This window comes from Sesamum indicum, linkage group LG8, assembly GCF_000512975.1.
Source record: "Sesamum indicum cultivar Zhongzhi No. 13 linkage group LG8, S_indicum_v1.0, whole genome shotgun sequence".
In the NCBI taxonomy this organism is placed as follows: Eukaryota; Viridiplantae; Streptophyta; class Magnoliopsida; order Lamiales; family Pedaliaceae; genus Sesamum; species Sesamum indicum.
This window is the reverse complement of record NC_026152.1, coordinates 8,692,537-8,706,453: the sequence shown is the minus strand read 5'-3', so window position 1 is coordinate 8,706,453 and position 13,917 is coordinate 8,692,537. Positions and strand designations below refer to the sequence as shown.

Sequence of the window (13,917 nt, the reverse complement as noted above, 5' to 3'; positions counted from 1 at the left end):
CTTTTGAGAATTAAAGTGATGACACTGAAAATGCATGTTTGTTTTGGACGGCTTGAAGTTTATTTAAAAGAGAATAGATGAGTTTACATAATAATGGCAAGTAAACCATAAAAACGAATTTTTTTTAACCCAAATTCAAATTTGATCAAATAAGTCACATGATAAGTGTAATATATTTGTCATGTGATTGGACATTTTTTCGTAAACTATATATCAACCACACAACAAATATATTATACTTGTTATATAAGTCGTTCAAATTTGACCAAACCACCTGCATTAAAATTTTCGAATGCGAGGCTGGGCAGATGATGTGTTTCGTGTTCCGAAAATTTTTGGTATATCACCAACTGGATGATAAATAGTGTAGCATCATGTGGCAATAAATTTCCAAGAAAATATGAATGAGAATTCAGACAAAGTTGGATAATTGTGGCACCAATAATTAAAGGCGCGTACGGGTGTACTCGGTAGGACGGAATTAATGCTGTAGAAAAACCGCTGGTTCTATTCTTGTCTTTGCCATAGCTATACTCATTTTTCTCACCGACACCATTCATTTCTATTCCCCCCGGGCCCTGACTGCTGCCCAAAGATTCATGGAGTTGCTGCTGATGCAACCGTATTCAACCTTAGAATTAAGAAATCGTGGGTCGTCTGAATCTTATGAATGCCAGTGCTTGTCTAATTTTATAATAAATTTATTCTTGTTTTGATTTGAAATTATTGATGTACTTGATTAATTTTGTAATATTTGAATGTATTGAATGGCTGCGGATGAGAAGGAGATTCTTGATCATACAAGGGGAAAGTGAATTAGAGGGACAAGACACTGATTAAATGTTACTAGTTGCTGACAAGCATACTGACATACTCTTATTCATGACCGTCTCGATAAAAGTATTGTATCATAGTATTTCTTTAAAATTCAGTAACATATGTCGACAATCTATTTACTCGATGCACAAAACATGTGGTGTAACAGTAGTTTACCCCTACACCGTCATTGGACTATAGATCTCTCAAGAATTCTGCATCAGGCCGGTTCTTGCAAAAATTTAACATTGACATAGAAGTTGTTGAAGTTTGAAACTAAAACGTGGTTGCAACACTTTTTTTTAACTCATCAGCTGTAGAAATTTTTACAGACATAACAATAATATATTTCACTGACAGGCATTTGCATACGTCATCTCCACAAAAATTTGGTGTTGGCAATAAAAAAACTCATAAGATGTTTTTACGATTTTTGATAAGTTGGATGTTCTCATAAAATAAAATTCTTTGTTAGTTTTTGTTTGGACAATGATGGTTGTTACGCTCTCGCGATTTTCAAGCAGTCGTATATGTATGATAACTACGATGAAAGCATGTGGTCGTCTTCGAAGAATCATGCAGCAGAACACGAACAATCTCTTAATAAGTATACAAAATGTAACCTCATCAATTTGGTCGTTAATCCCATTTTCTTGTGAAAAACAACCGAGAAGATGAAAAACAAAGAATCAGGACAAGAAACCTTCAAAACGGTGGTTGGGACAGTCCTAACGACCGATGAGAGCTGTTTGGTGTGGAGCAATTAAGTTCTTGCAAGATTTCAAGAGACAAGCAATCTGGGTGCAGAAATCAGGTTTAGCTAAAATGAGAGTAGAGGAGAATGAGAATCCCTTTCTCAGCTTCTTCAGTTTCCTTCCAATCTTGATCTTCAACTTGAACACTCTCACTCTCACTCTCAACCATGACCGCTGTCTGCTCCTCATCCTATCAGCCTTCTGCAACACCTTGTAAATCAAGAATTCCGCTCTTCTGTGCTCTATCTCTTCAGGGTCTTCCGAGTGCATTTTTGAGTAAGCGTATGGTCTGTTTAATGCAGACATTTTTCTCTTCTTTTTCACGCGCGCACACACACACACGAGAGACAGAGAGAGAGAGAGAGATTTTATTTTGTAGTTCATTTGATACAGTATTTATAGGGGTTGGGGGGTGTTGAGCAAAGAGTGAGGAGGTGATGAAACAGTGCATGTGGAGTAGAGTTAGTTCGAAAATAATGACATTGGACGAATCAGAAACAGGAAACTGAGCTGGCCCTCATTAGTGAAAGATCTGTGTGTTCAAGGTCTTTTATATTGAAAATTTTAATTTAAATTAGATTTTATCGAATCAAATTAATTAAATATCTATGATACACTTGCTATTTATTTGATCATTTTTTTAAGGTATACATCAATCATACAACAAACATATTATACTTGTTATATAATTGAATCAAATCGGAGCAGATTGATTAAAATTTTCCCTTTTGTAGAGCATTTACTTAATTTAGATGTTGACAGTGGAGGAACACCGACTTAGATATCCTCTTCAACCTCTTTCATCTCAATGATTTTTATATGGTTATTAATGTTACATATCATATATAATTAGGTGTCCATTCATTCACCAACTAATTATATTTTAAATAATTGGGATTCTGTGGACGACAGGGTATGAATAATGCTGCTGAAATATATAATACGGCGACTTACGCACTAAAATGATAGATATTACAGGCACACACATACACAATTAATGTTCAATTCAATTAACAAAGTACACCGCCAGTGTGAAAGTCACCCGACCAGAAGTCATGCTCCTTGTGCATTATTCTTGTACTTCATATGTATTCCTTTGACTCTTGAGTTGTGTGTGCGTCTTGTGACCTTCGACGAATGGTGGTCAGTAAAGTCAATATGAGGAAATTAATGTGAAGCTTGCCTCCAAAAACATGTTACACATCACTAGTAATACATAAGGTTTGGGCTCACAAAAGCTAAAAATTCAGACATCTTGAAATGTGTCTGAACCAGCCCCATCTCGACCACCACGAAAACACGTCGAACCAACCTGGCAAATAGTGGCAATGGCAGCATTCCTAAAAGGCGTTACTCATTTCCCGACTATGCAAAAGAACGAAATTGTTCTATTCTTAAGTTTCATTAATGTTGATACTTATGACTTGTTCTATGGGTAACATTCAGCTCCCGTGAGGAACTAAGACAGCACATACAATAACGACATGCATTTGGACAGCCCCAACTGAAGATATCGTACATTCTACAGAATATAAGCTATAACCGTCCAATTCATAGGACTATAGCAGCTGATCTTAGAAGCTTCAAGCTCATGACCTGATTCACCTCAGTGCCAGATTCATCTGGCACTGGCACTTTACCAATTATGTATTCTTATGTATATTGTTTTTACAGTCTCAGTGCTGTAGGCTGCATGGAGTGGAACTTTATCCATAAGATTTCATTCAACTCCACTGTCTGCTAATTATCAACATTCATGGCTCCGGCCATCATCTTTTCGTTCAAGTAAAGCCCCGGTACATTTGTGGGGGAGACCCCTTGGGGAAGTTAAGCATACATGAACAATAAACTAAAAAACACAGCACTGCTTTGAAAAAAGAATATTACAAAGATTCTTTAGCTTCCAAATCCATCAAAGGTTGTTTCGACCAGACCAATAGAAAAGCAGCATTAACAATCTGAGGTTACACTAGAAAAGGCAAAATAAAAGGAAGCTGAAGACTGAACTAAATGTAGGGGGGAGTAACTTGCAGCATGATGAGTACAAGAAAAATGTACCATGCAGTGTAACGTTAACTACCGACCAAATGGCAAACTTTTCAGAGAAGATCAATTGATTGTTATAACTCTGCATAAAGTACAGGAAAAATAAAATTTCTCATGACATGGGCTTCCAGGACCATAATAAATCTGGATTTCTTCAGTGCTTTGGTTTCATCATCAAGTCGACCGATTAACCAAGCTGAAACCATGAGAACCCCTAAAAGTGATCACCACATAATGGGTAGTACTGGGCTTTCTGCAGACTAGCGGATTGGGTGGTACTGGGCTGATACTCTTTTGGGAGGTAGCTTGCGCAAAATGTACAGGACAAGAGCTGAAGGAAGAATCTCAACCAGCTGTTTTTGCACGAATTGTATTAGAGCATATGAACTTATATCTATGTTAAATATGTAGTGGGCAAAGACATGAAAAGATACCATGTAATAGATAAAATTCAAAACTGGATGGTCCAGAACATCGAGTGATGCATCTGGATCAAAAGCTGATAGCACAACCTGCAGCAAAGCACAAATTATAGGCATAAAATGGAGCAAGCTCAGCTAATACAAGAGAAACAACATTCAGATACAACAATATAGTGGCAGCAATTCAGAAAAATAAAAAACATTTATATAGGTGGGCTACTATAACCATAGGCAAAGCAAGTGACAAATTCCAGTTCAACAAAATATTGTATCAAGTAGAAAAGTGAAGAGTAATTTGAAACCTTACCACGAAGCACCTTATAAGAAAACAAGTGAAGCATATAGCTGTCACAGATCCAACCTGTAATTGAAGTCTAGTCAGCTTACACCAGTCACTCGAGGGAACAACAAGGATAGACATTAGAGCATGAATATGCTACAAAGTCAATCGTAAGACCAATAAATATTCATTCAGTTTCAAATTTAGAACTTAATATAATCGAGCAGTCTTGATTACGAGAGAAGGTCGCAGCAATCCGGAGAATATAAGCCAATCTTACAGTTGAATTCAATCTAGCTAATAGTGAATACCAGAATTTGCTTCAACAACCTAGCAACACCAACTATGCGCCCTTTTTCCCAAATAGAAATGATAAAGAGGCACAAACCTCATGAAGTTTCTTTCTCCTCCCCTTAGATTCAATAGGGAAGCGTCTCAGCATGAAAAATAACCTGGATTAAGTAAAAGAAAATTTGGCACGCACAATAGTAAAAAGAAATCCAACTTAAGACTTGAAGAGATAAGATAAGTTCAAAGAAATAAGTAGCAGACAAGAAAATTCCCAATCACCTTCCTCCATAGAGCAAAAACCCTAATGCAGCTATAAATGATACCACTGCAGTGATCAAAAGCAATGAGCAAGATCAGCAGTCAAATATCAATATCTCCAGCAAAATAAGTAACCAAATGAATAAGAGAGCTAGAGTGAGACTAACCTGCAATAAATATCTTTCCGATGAATTCCGCAACGCTGTTATCATTTATCCAGAGGTATACCCAGATGCAGACCTGATGTCAGAATTAACCAATCAAATAGCCAGATTTTACTCCCTCCATCCAACTTTGGCAACATTCCCAAAACATCTATAAATCTCAAATTGTCAATTTAAATATAACTCATTGTCCTTGGCCAACAAAAAAAAACAATGAAAACTTACACGGAAGGAGGGAGTCACTTATACTGGCAAAAACAACACATAAAAAAGTCTATGAAGTAATAAAGAAACACATTAGAAGTATAATCCATTTCCAAAATTAAATGGTCACTTGTGCATTACTTGGATCTCTGTAAAATCTTCACGTCCTTTTTCCCCATGTAATTTTATCTACTTGGTTTTTACTTTGTATTTTCCCGACAATGGCAGTCCAGTGCCATACTTCTGATAGCATCATCAGGGCCTTATCTATTTTATACTTAAATCTTTCGGCCGAAGTTGGACACCGAGACACTTGATCACTGTCCTTTTAACAGCATGTGACTTAATCACTTTTATGATAGACTCGAGAATATTTCTACTTTTCCCTCAAGCGTCTTGATCTATCTTCTTTTCCAGGTATTCCAAGACCCCTCAGCATGATCAAAAGGTTATGCTACTCCCTATTGGCTCTTGCTTTGCTCGCTCACTGTTTCTACTTATTCTCATGCAATCAACAGCCACTGAGAATTAATCAATGTAGGGACTTAGTCTGATTCATTCTCTATGATTCTCCCTAGAATACATGCAATCATTTCCTAAATTGATTCTCTTCTGGAACACCAAGTTCCTTAATTTTTGTTAAAAGGCAAGACACAGCAAAGCAATACATAGTGACAACTAGCTTCACTCCCATGTCTATGTACATCAACAGCTTTGATGAAAATTTCAAAACCTGACATCCAATGAAACCAACAAGTACCACGAAAAGGATTACAATAGGTTTTGTCTTATAGCACCCATCTCAAGGCTATCGAGGGAGGACAAACGAAAATTTTAATCATTCCAAGAAAACATAACTTTCAATTCATAGCCATTCATCAAACATATATCCAAGAATTGAATCACAAGCTAACAAATCCTGCCACCAAAAACTATGTCCGCTGAGTGTTAATGGCTTTCAGTCCACTTTCGTTAATGGACTGTAACAGGAACCAGATTCTAGGTTTTACTTATAACCCACAGAATTGAGGTATCATAGCTGAATCAAGTCAAAAAAAGAAAAAGGGAGATCCATATCCAGCCAAGAATGAACAAAAGGTATGCAGTATCAAAGACCCAAGACATTCTAGAAGGCATATGTAACCAACATACACAACCCACAATAGCTGCAGAGAAGTTCCATAGTATTGACCACCACAGACACGAATACAACGAAAATCAAGAGATAATACTAATGATCAGGAAGCACAACAAACCTGTATGAAGTAAACAGCACCATTGATAGAAAAGTAGAAAATTCTCAGTTTGTCTGTTGGCAAACTTCTAGCCTGACAAACGACAATGATGAAACTTTCATTGATTCATGAGTGACATAACAGAATCCACAACTCAACAATCATCTAGAATTCACCAGCCATTCCTGATAATTACAGCATTCACACTTTGCCTAGGTGATATTTTAACTAGAACTCTCTGCTTATACCTGATGATATATCTCTGCCCAGAAAAGGACAAGAAGCGTATATGTAGAAAAGAACAGCAGGCCAGGAAGATCCAGAAGAACCAACGTCAAAGCCTGATCCATAAAAAAGTAATAAAGAGAATAAATAATAACAAAACTTAAAAATCAGTGTCTTGGAATTAATATGAAAACCAGCCACACAGTGTTGACATCTATAAACTACTCTCAATAACAGTTTTATCAGTAACCTGACTCCTGACAAAACTTTGCTGCCAGAGAACTATACTCAGATGCAAAAGAATGAAAGATGTGAACTTAAAACTATTAACTAGGACAAAGAGCTGGCAAGGTGAATCTTTCAGTGGAAAGAAAGTTGTATCAAGTAGGCTAAATAGTTAAAAAGGTGAATCTTACCTTGGGATGGAACAGAAACACTTGCTTATGAAATCCAAACACAACAGCACGTACTGCAATTTAGTAGAGCTTGACGAATAAGTCAATGGGTAGAAATATAAATATGGAATATTCCAGGAAATCTTCCCCATACCTCCATTCACAACAAAGTTCATCAGGTGGAAAACCTTCTGAGTAGTCCAACCATACTCAGGCACCCTTAATTCAATCCTTATCAATTGAATCTGCAGAACATGAATGCACCTTCAGTTTGGAGACTGCTGTTTCATGCAATAAAATTGCTCAAACATATGCGTCCTTTGTGTTAATTTCCTTTCACAGAATACACTAAAACCAACAAAGAGTTCAACGTTCATCTCAGCATTAATTACTGTGACATTCCAAAAGATCATCATGTCGATAAGAAATTGTCGGTTAGTTGCCGGCTTTCCCCACTACATTTATACCTTTCAGTCAGATAACTGATTCAGTTCTACTTTTCTTTCCAGGGTTCTTAAGGTTAGGTTATTTAACTAACAATAATATTCTATGCCTTTTTGCCCTTTGAAAAGATAAGCCCAATTCTAGACTTTTTGAAGCAATATTAGACAAACATCCAATAACCGCATCCAGTACTCCGCAATAACTAACCAGAATCAGCACCTTTTGATGCCATCATCAGTATGAATTCAGAACCAGAAATTAACAAGCAAACCCAGATATAAAGTTAGCAAGAGCAGACTAATTGTGACACTTTCATAAAATAAACCTACTCAAGTCTTCAACAACCAACCTCGATTCCACTCAATGATTCAATCACCAAGAGCATTCAGAAAAGTACTACTAGTTACAGTCTAATTCACTAAACTCGAACTAAACAATAATTACCACATAACTAAACAAACTCACTGAGCACCTCAAACAAGCTCCAAACTTTCCATTCCTAATACACAGACAACCGAAAGACCCGCGCAACAAACCACAGCCAGAATTCAAACACGCAGAAAACCCAATCAAGACAACTACTCATCCAACCCAACACGCAGTAGTAGCAGTACAATCAAGACTCACAAGGGCAACCGCGGAAACGAGAGCATAAACGCCACAGAGCGTGAAAAAGATTCCATCTTGCCACTTGACGGACTCATTTATCTCATCCCACCAAGTGGCGGACAGTGGTCGGAGTGGGGCGTCAATCGCCGGCAAGCCCAGTGGCATTCTCGTCATTTCCTCTCCCTCCCCCTCTCTGCTTGCTCAAACTCCTCGTGAGAAGGAAAAGGTCAAAACAGATTAGCTGTGATGAGTGTATAATATTAATATTTCCAATCAAGCGGAGGAGATCAAATCAAAGACAGGAAACTCTTCTAACTCTGTCAATACTCAGACAGAAACGTGTGGGATTTTTGAACTAATAATAATACAAAATATAATTATAATTAGGAGAAATTGAAGAAGAGGGCCCGGGGGGCCCACATCAGAGGCTTTGGCACTTTTCTGGATTTTGGTGGAAAGGTTCGTCGCTCCAAGGGGGGTTTATTCCTTTTATGATTCTTACAAAACTTATTATTAATTAATAAGATAATTACATTCTTCTTTCTTTAAATTTGGTCTAATTTTATCTATACTTTTTGATATTTGAAAATTATATTTAATACTTTAAAAACTTTATTTAAATCTAACAAATAAATCCTCCGTTAGTCCAAATTCATCAAATTTACTGATATAAATAAAAAAATCATAAACAAATTTATATTTGCCCCCGATTTACTTATACTAATTTATTGAAGGTTAAATAAATTCTTTTACAATCAAATCACCCTCATGTCTTCACGCTTTAGTAAATGTAAAGGGATATATTTTCACCGTTATAAAGTAATTTAATTCAAAAAATTTATTTGACTTGCAAGTAAATTCGGCATACTCAATAGGTAGAGTATAAAGCCCAACGCAACCACATTTTCCATTGTGATTGCTGGGTTTTATAAGGGGGACAAATTCGGTGATGTGGAGAACATGATCGATTTGATGAAGAAATTTGGAATGCTATCAGGGATTAGTATTTACAATGCTAAGATGCAGAGCTTATGTAAGCTTAAGAGGTCATCTGAAGCAAAGGCAGTATGAATGGGGTTTTGTCTAAGGGTATGAAGCCGAATTGTGTGACATATGGCCATTTGATTTATGGGTTTTGTAATTGGACGTGGCTAAGAGTTTGTTGAAGGAGATGATTGATAGGAAGTTGAAGCTAGAGTCTGATTCGGGTGATTTAGGCATCTGTAAGGAATGTATGGCTAAGGATTGGGTCCCAAACATAACAACCATGAAGTCTCTTGTGGATTGACTGGTTAGCATCGAGAAGGTTGATGTTGAAGGAGAAGTTCTCAAGGAATGTTGATAAGTGGAATGAGATTGAAGAAGGATTGCCTAAGTAGAGTTATTGGCATGGTATCATTGATCAATTTTTGTCATCTTATGCCATGTTTGTAATAAGACTACAAAGTAGAGGACCATTTGTGACAGCAGTGTTGCAGGATTTTGACGTTGCTTTCCCAATGAATTTGATGCTTTACTTTGATATTCAATATTAATTTAAGAATGTTGTTAACCCGAGAGGTTCTTGAGCTTTACTCAGCAATTGATCAACAATAATGCTTCTATAATTTCGTTAGGTGGTTGTCTCATTTTGCTTACTTGTTTTGGATATCCATGGATTAATAGTAGATAGTGGGGTTTGCATCCAGCTCTGATTCTTTGCAGTATTCATTTTTGTTTGATCAAAAGCATAGTTTCTAGAGGGTCTGTACTTTCAGGTCAGCCTCTGTTTGTTTAGGTTTAATATCTATTTCTGGAGAAACTGCTGAACTTGAGGTGGATCTTTATACACTCCTTACGTTTTGGATGCAGCAAAAACAGAACAAACCCACTTAATATATCTTGAGCTTGAAACTTTTGAATAATTTTCCTATTTGGGATGTGGGCAGCAAGTTTTTGTTGCATCAGATCTGTAGTTTTATCTTTCAATTTTGAAATGCTAATACTAGAGGACACCCAATGTTGGATGATGATTAGAGGCCTTGACAGTCATACCTGTCTTTAGCAATTTCTCAATCCTAGCAAGTTCGAATGACTTCCAATCAACACATCTCATTTTCTTGAATGTAGAAATATTGCAATTGCTAAGTTGAAGATGATTTCAATTTTGTCAAATCTGATCAAACAAATTTGGGAAAATACTGTGCATCATGATCATTTTCGTGTAATGCTTAACTCCGTTTCCATATCTTCTTAATTTGGATACATACTGTAAATTTGAATTAATTACTAAGGTTAATTATCAAAATTAAGGTGAAAAATTGCACAGGTTATCCGGGAATGTGTAACATCATTAAAATAATTGGAAACTAAAGTTGGAATAATCCCATGCATCCCTCACCTTGTCCGGAAAATGCGTCAATGTGACTCTAATATCTCCCAAATCCTTCATGTTATCTTGTCATTAAGCTACCTGAAAAGTAGTTGCTCCCATTATTATTGGTCCCCCTTTCATCTTCTTCAAATCCTCATTCAATTCAATCTAAATAATCTTTTTCTCCTTTAAGGCCAATCTGTAAACAATTCTTTAATGATCATTGCCTTTTTCTTTTTCCTGTTCAATTGCACAATTCTTTTATCATGATATATAAATGAAAAAACGATAACCAACCAAGATGACAAAGCATAAACAGTTGTGATAATTTGACATCCTGCTAAGAGGGTTGATTTAAGATATTCATAGGTAGGGGAAAGAAGGAGATGAGATTGTTGTCTTGTTTCAGGAAGAGGAGGACTGAAACAATGAAGAGAACCGAGACAATGAAGAGGACCGACCCAACGAGGAGGACTCCTCTAAAAAGTTCAAGAAGTTCTGTCCAAGAAATGAAGACAACCAAGAACTATGATGATCCGGAGGCGTTATCAACAGTTCCTAGAAGCGTATCGATGAATGCTGGTTAGATTACAGATAAATGTCCATTTTTCCTGTCATATTCTGTTTCCGTCATGAGTTTTCATTTCTTGTTTATGGATTTTTGAAATGATACTTGTGAGTTGTGGCTACCCTTGTAATTATAATTTCGGTCTTACTTGTTGTGGTTTCACTTTTTCCTCAAATCATTCTATCCCCAGCCTTTAGATCCTCAACATTGCTCTAAAATTTTAGCCCTTTTCTGATGGAGCTTCTCAAAGCAAATTGCTTTGTAACTTCACAGGTTTTCAAGTTATGACTTAAAAAAGATTCTTTCTGGTCAATACATGCATCAACACTATCATTACTTGAATGTTGTGATCATAATATATTACACAGGTGGTAGCAAACAAAGGGTAGCTGCAGAAGACATAATTAGAAGTGGTGGAAGAGCTTCTGCTGAGGTATTCACCTTTCGGGAATTGGCACTTGCCACTGAAAATTTCAATCCTGAATTGCGAGTGGGTGAAGGAGGATTCGGGAGGGTCTACAAGGGGTACTTCAATAAAACAAATCAGGTATATGTTGTAACCTCTCTCTCTCTTTCTCTCAGGCTATCATATTAATCTTGTTGATCTAAATCTGTATTGTTCCTTTCCAGATGGTGGCTGTGAAGCAGCTTGATAGAAACGGGGTTCAAGGAAACAGGGAATTCTTGGCAGAGGTCTTGATGTTGAGCATGGTTCACCATCCAAACCTTGTCAATCTGATAGGATACTGCGCTGACGGCCGCCAACGAATATTGGTCTACGAGTACTTGCAAAATGGATCTTTAGAAGATCACCTTCTTGGTAATCTTTTATCATAGATTCTTATTAGGGAAAGGAATTACCTTACTGCAAATCTTTCTTTAACTATCTCCCATTGCTATTTGGAGCAACGAAGCATTTTTTTTCCAAGTTGTTGTTTACAGTCAACCTGGGATCTATTTCATAATGGCTGGACGAGTAATGGTGAAATTTTCATCATTTTCTTCTACTTCTCAGATTTGCCTCCAAACAAGAAGCCCCTGGATTGGTACACTAGGATGGCGATAGCCAGAGGTGCAGCTCAGGGACTCGAGTATTTGCATGATACAGCAAATCCACCAATTATTTTTCGGGATTTTAAGGCGTCTAACATATTGTTGGATGACAGATTTAATCCTAAGCTCTCCGATTTTGGACTCGCTAAGTTGGGCCCGATTGGTGAACAAGATCATGTGTCGACGAGGGTGATGGGGACTTACGGCTACTGCGCACCAGAGTATGCCCAGACAGGCAAGTTGACAACCAAGTCTGATGTCTACAGTTTCGGTGTGGTGCTTCTAGAGATTATTTCAGGAAGAAGAGCTATTGATAACACAAAACCACTGGAAGAGGAGAATCTAGTTGCTTGGGTTAGTTAACATCACTTTCATTCAACAAATTCTAGGCATCTGAATGATTATTTTATCTACTTATAAGATTTATGTTTCTGTTGTATATCCTGACCAATAATCAGGCCTCAACAAACTCTAACTAGTTGGTTTTGTATGCCAAATTTTGCAGGCAAAGCCACTTTTCAAGGATAGAAGCAAGTTTACATTAATGGCCGACCCGTTGCTTAAAGGAAAGTATCCAGTGAAGGGTCTGTATCAAGCTCTTGCTGTTGCAGCTATGTGCCTCCAAGAGGAAGCCAGCACTCGGCCCCTAATTGGAGATGTTGTCACTGCACTTGAATATTTAGCAATCGAGACAGATGAAATTACCAGCGAAACAGAAATATAAGATAAATAGAATAGGGTAAACCAATTTCCATGGAGAACCTATGTGAATTGAATCTACAATTTGAGGTTAAATGCAATGCTTCTCATGCCCAATGAAGGACAAAGACCATCGTTGTTGCATTATTTCTTGACCAGGTTTTTTGCGAAGGAACAAAAGCAGAGTACTCTTGTGGTAGTGGTGCATTTTGTGTTTGATAGGAGGTTGTATTATGTAAAATGTGTGCTTTTTATTTCAACTATAGATCATAATTCAAAACTGAGAAGTCATAATTTTCAATAGTAGTGGTGGAAATTGACATACGGAGTGCTGCTTCTCTATATAATTCCATCATTTGAGATAGGTTTTTACATCAAATTCTATAAACAAATCCTGCAAGTTTTAGCCTGACTAGCTCTCATGTTTGACCCAGAAAAGAGAATATTTGCCTCACATAACTTCTCCTATGTGTGAAAGGATGTGAGATGCCAATTTAGACAGTCAGGAATTTAGGAATAATTAATCGACGGTACATATGATTTTCCTATACAAAGGTTGTTGAATCATGTCATCATACTAATAGGCAAATCACACAAATAGTGTTTCCAGCATGAACCAAGAACATGTAAGGAAACAATAACTGGCCAATTGTGTATTCTTGATACTAAATGACATACTGTAGACATCAAATTTTCTGGGAACAACTCCAAGACTTCAACAACAGAACCCAATTTTCCATCCAATCCTGGCTGACTGCAACCACAATCATTGAGAAAAGATCTCACTCTGATCTCACTGTTCCTTCTCTAGTCTTTGGAATCTACATCCAGGCTAGGAACTGAGTATTGCTGGAGGCATTCTTCATATCCCTCTCAGAATTCATGCAACTCTCGACTCTCAACTGCCATGTTCTCATGCAAGTTACTCACTCTGTGGCTTTCTTGTGTAAGCATATATCATGGTGTAGCTATAGTTGAAGAAAGATATTCCTTACATTTTGCCTCGTCCACGAACCTAATCATTACATTTTACGACCCCTTCAAGTTTAAACTCTACATGTTAAAATAATATTGAGATCATTGGACAAGAGGTAAATTAG

General features: G+C 37.0%; 2 protein-coding genes across 2 annotated transcripts; one reads left to right on the top strand and one right to left on the bottom strand.

Annotated features, from left to right (window-relative positions):
* On the bottom strand, positions 3,422-8,491 carry LOC105167983 (tobamovirus multiplication protein 1). The gene is made up of 11 exons (XM_011087882.2): positions 8,163-8,491; positions 7,246-7,336; positions 7,113-7,165; positions 6,720-6,812; positions 6,493-6,564; positions 5,036-5,108; positions 4,890-4,935; positions 4,708-4,771; positions 4,347-4,400; positions 4,052-4,129; positions 3,422-3,970 (listed from the first exon to the last, which is right to left on the bottom strand). Exons 1-11 carry the CDS (start codon positions 8,316-8,318, stop codon positions 3,878-3,880), a joined length of 873 nt encoding a protein of 290 aa, XP_011086184.1. The 5' UTR covers positions 8,319-8,491; the 3' UTR covers positions 3,422-3,877.
* On the top strand, positions 10,610-13,261 carry LOC105167982 (probable serine/threonine-protein kinase PBL23). Its single transcript, XM_011087881.2, has 5 exons — positions 10,610-11,079; positions 11,434-11,612; positions 11,696-11,885; positions 12,081-12,472; positions 12,624-13,261. The coding sequence occupies exons 1-5, from the start codon at positions 10,884-10,886 to the stop codon at positions 12,840-12,842; spliced, it is 1,176 nt and encodes a 391-aa protein (XP_011086183.1). The 5' UTR covers positions 10,610-10,883; the 3' UTR covers positions 12,843-13,261.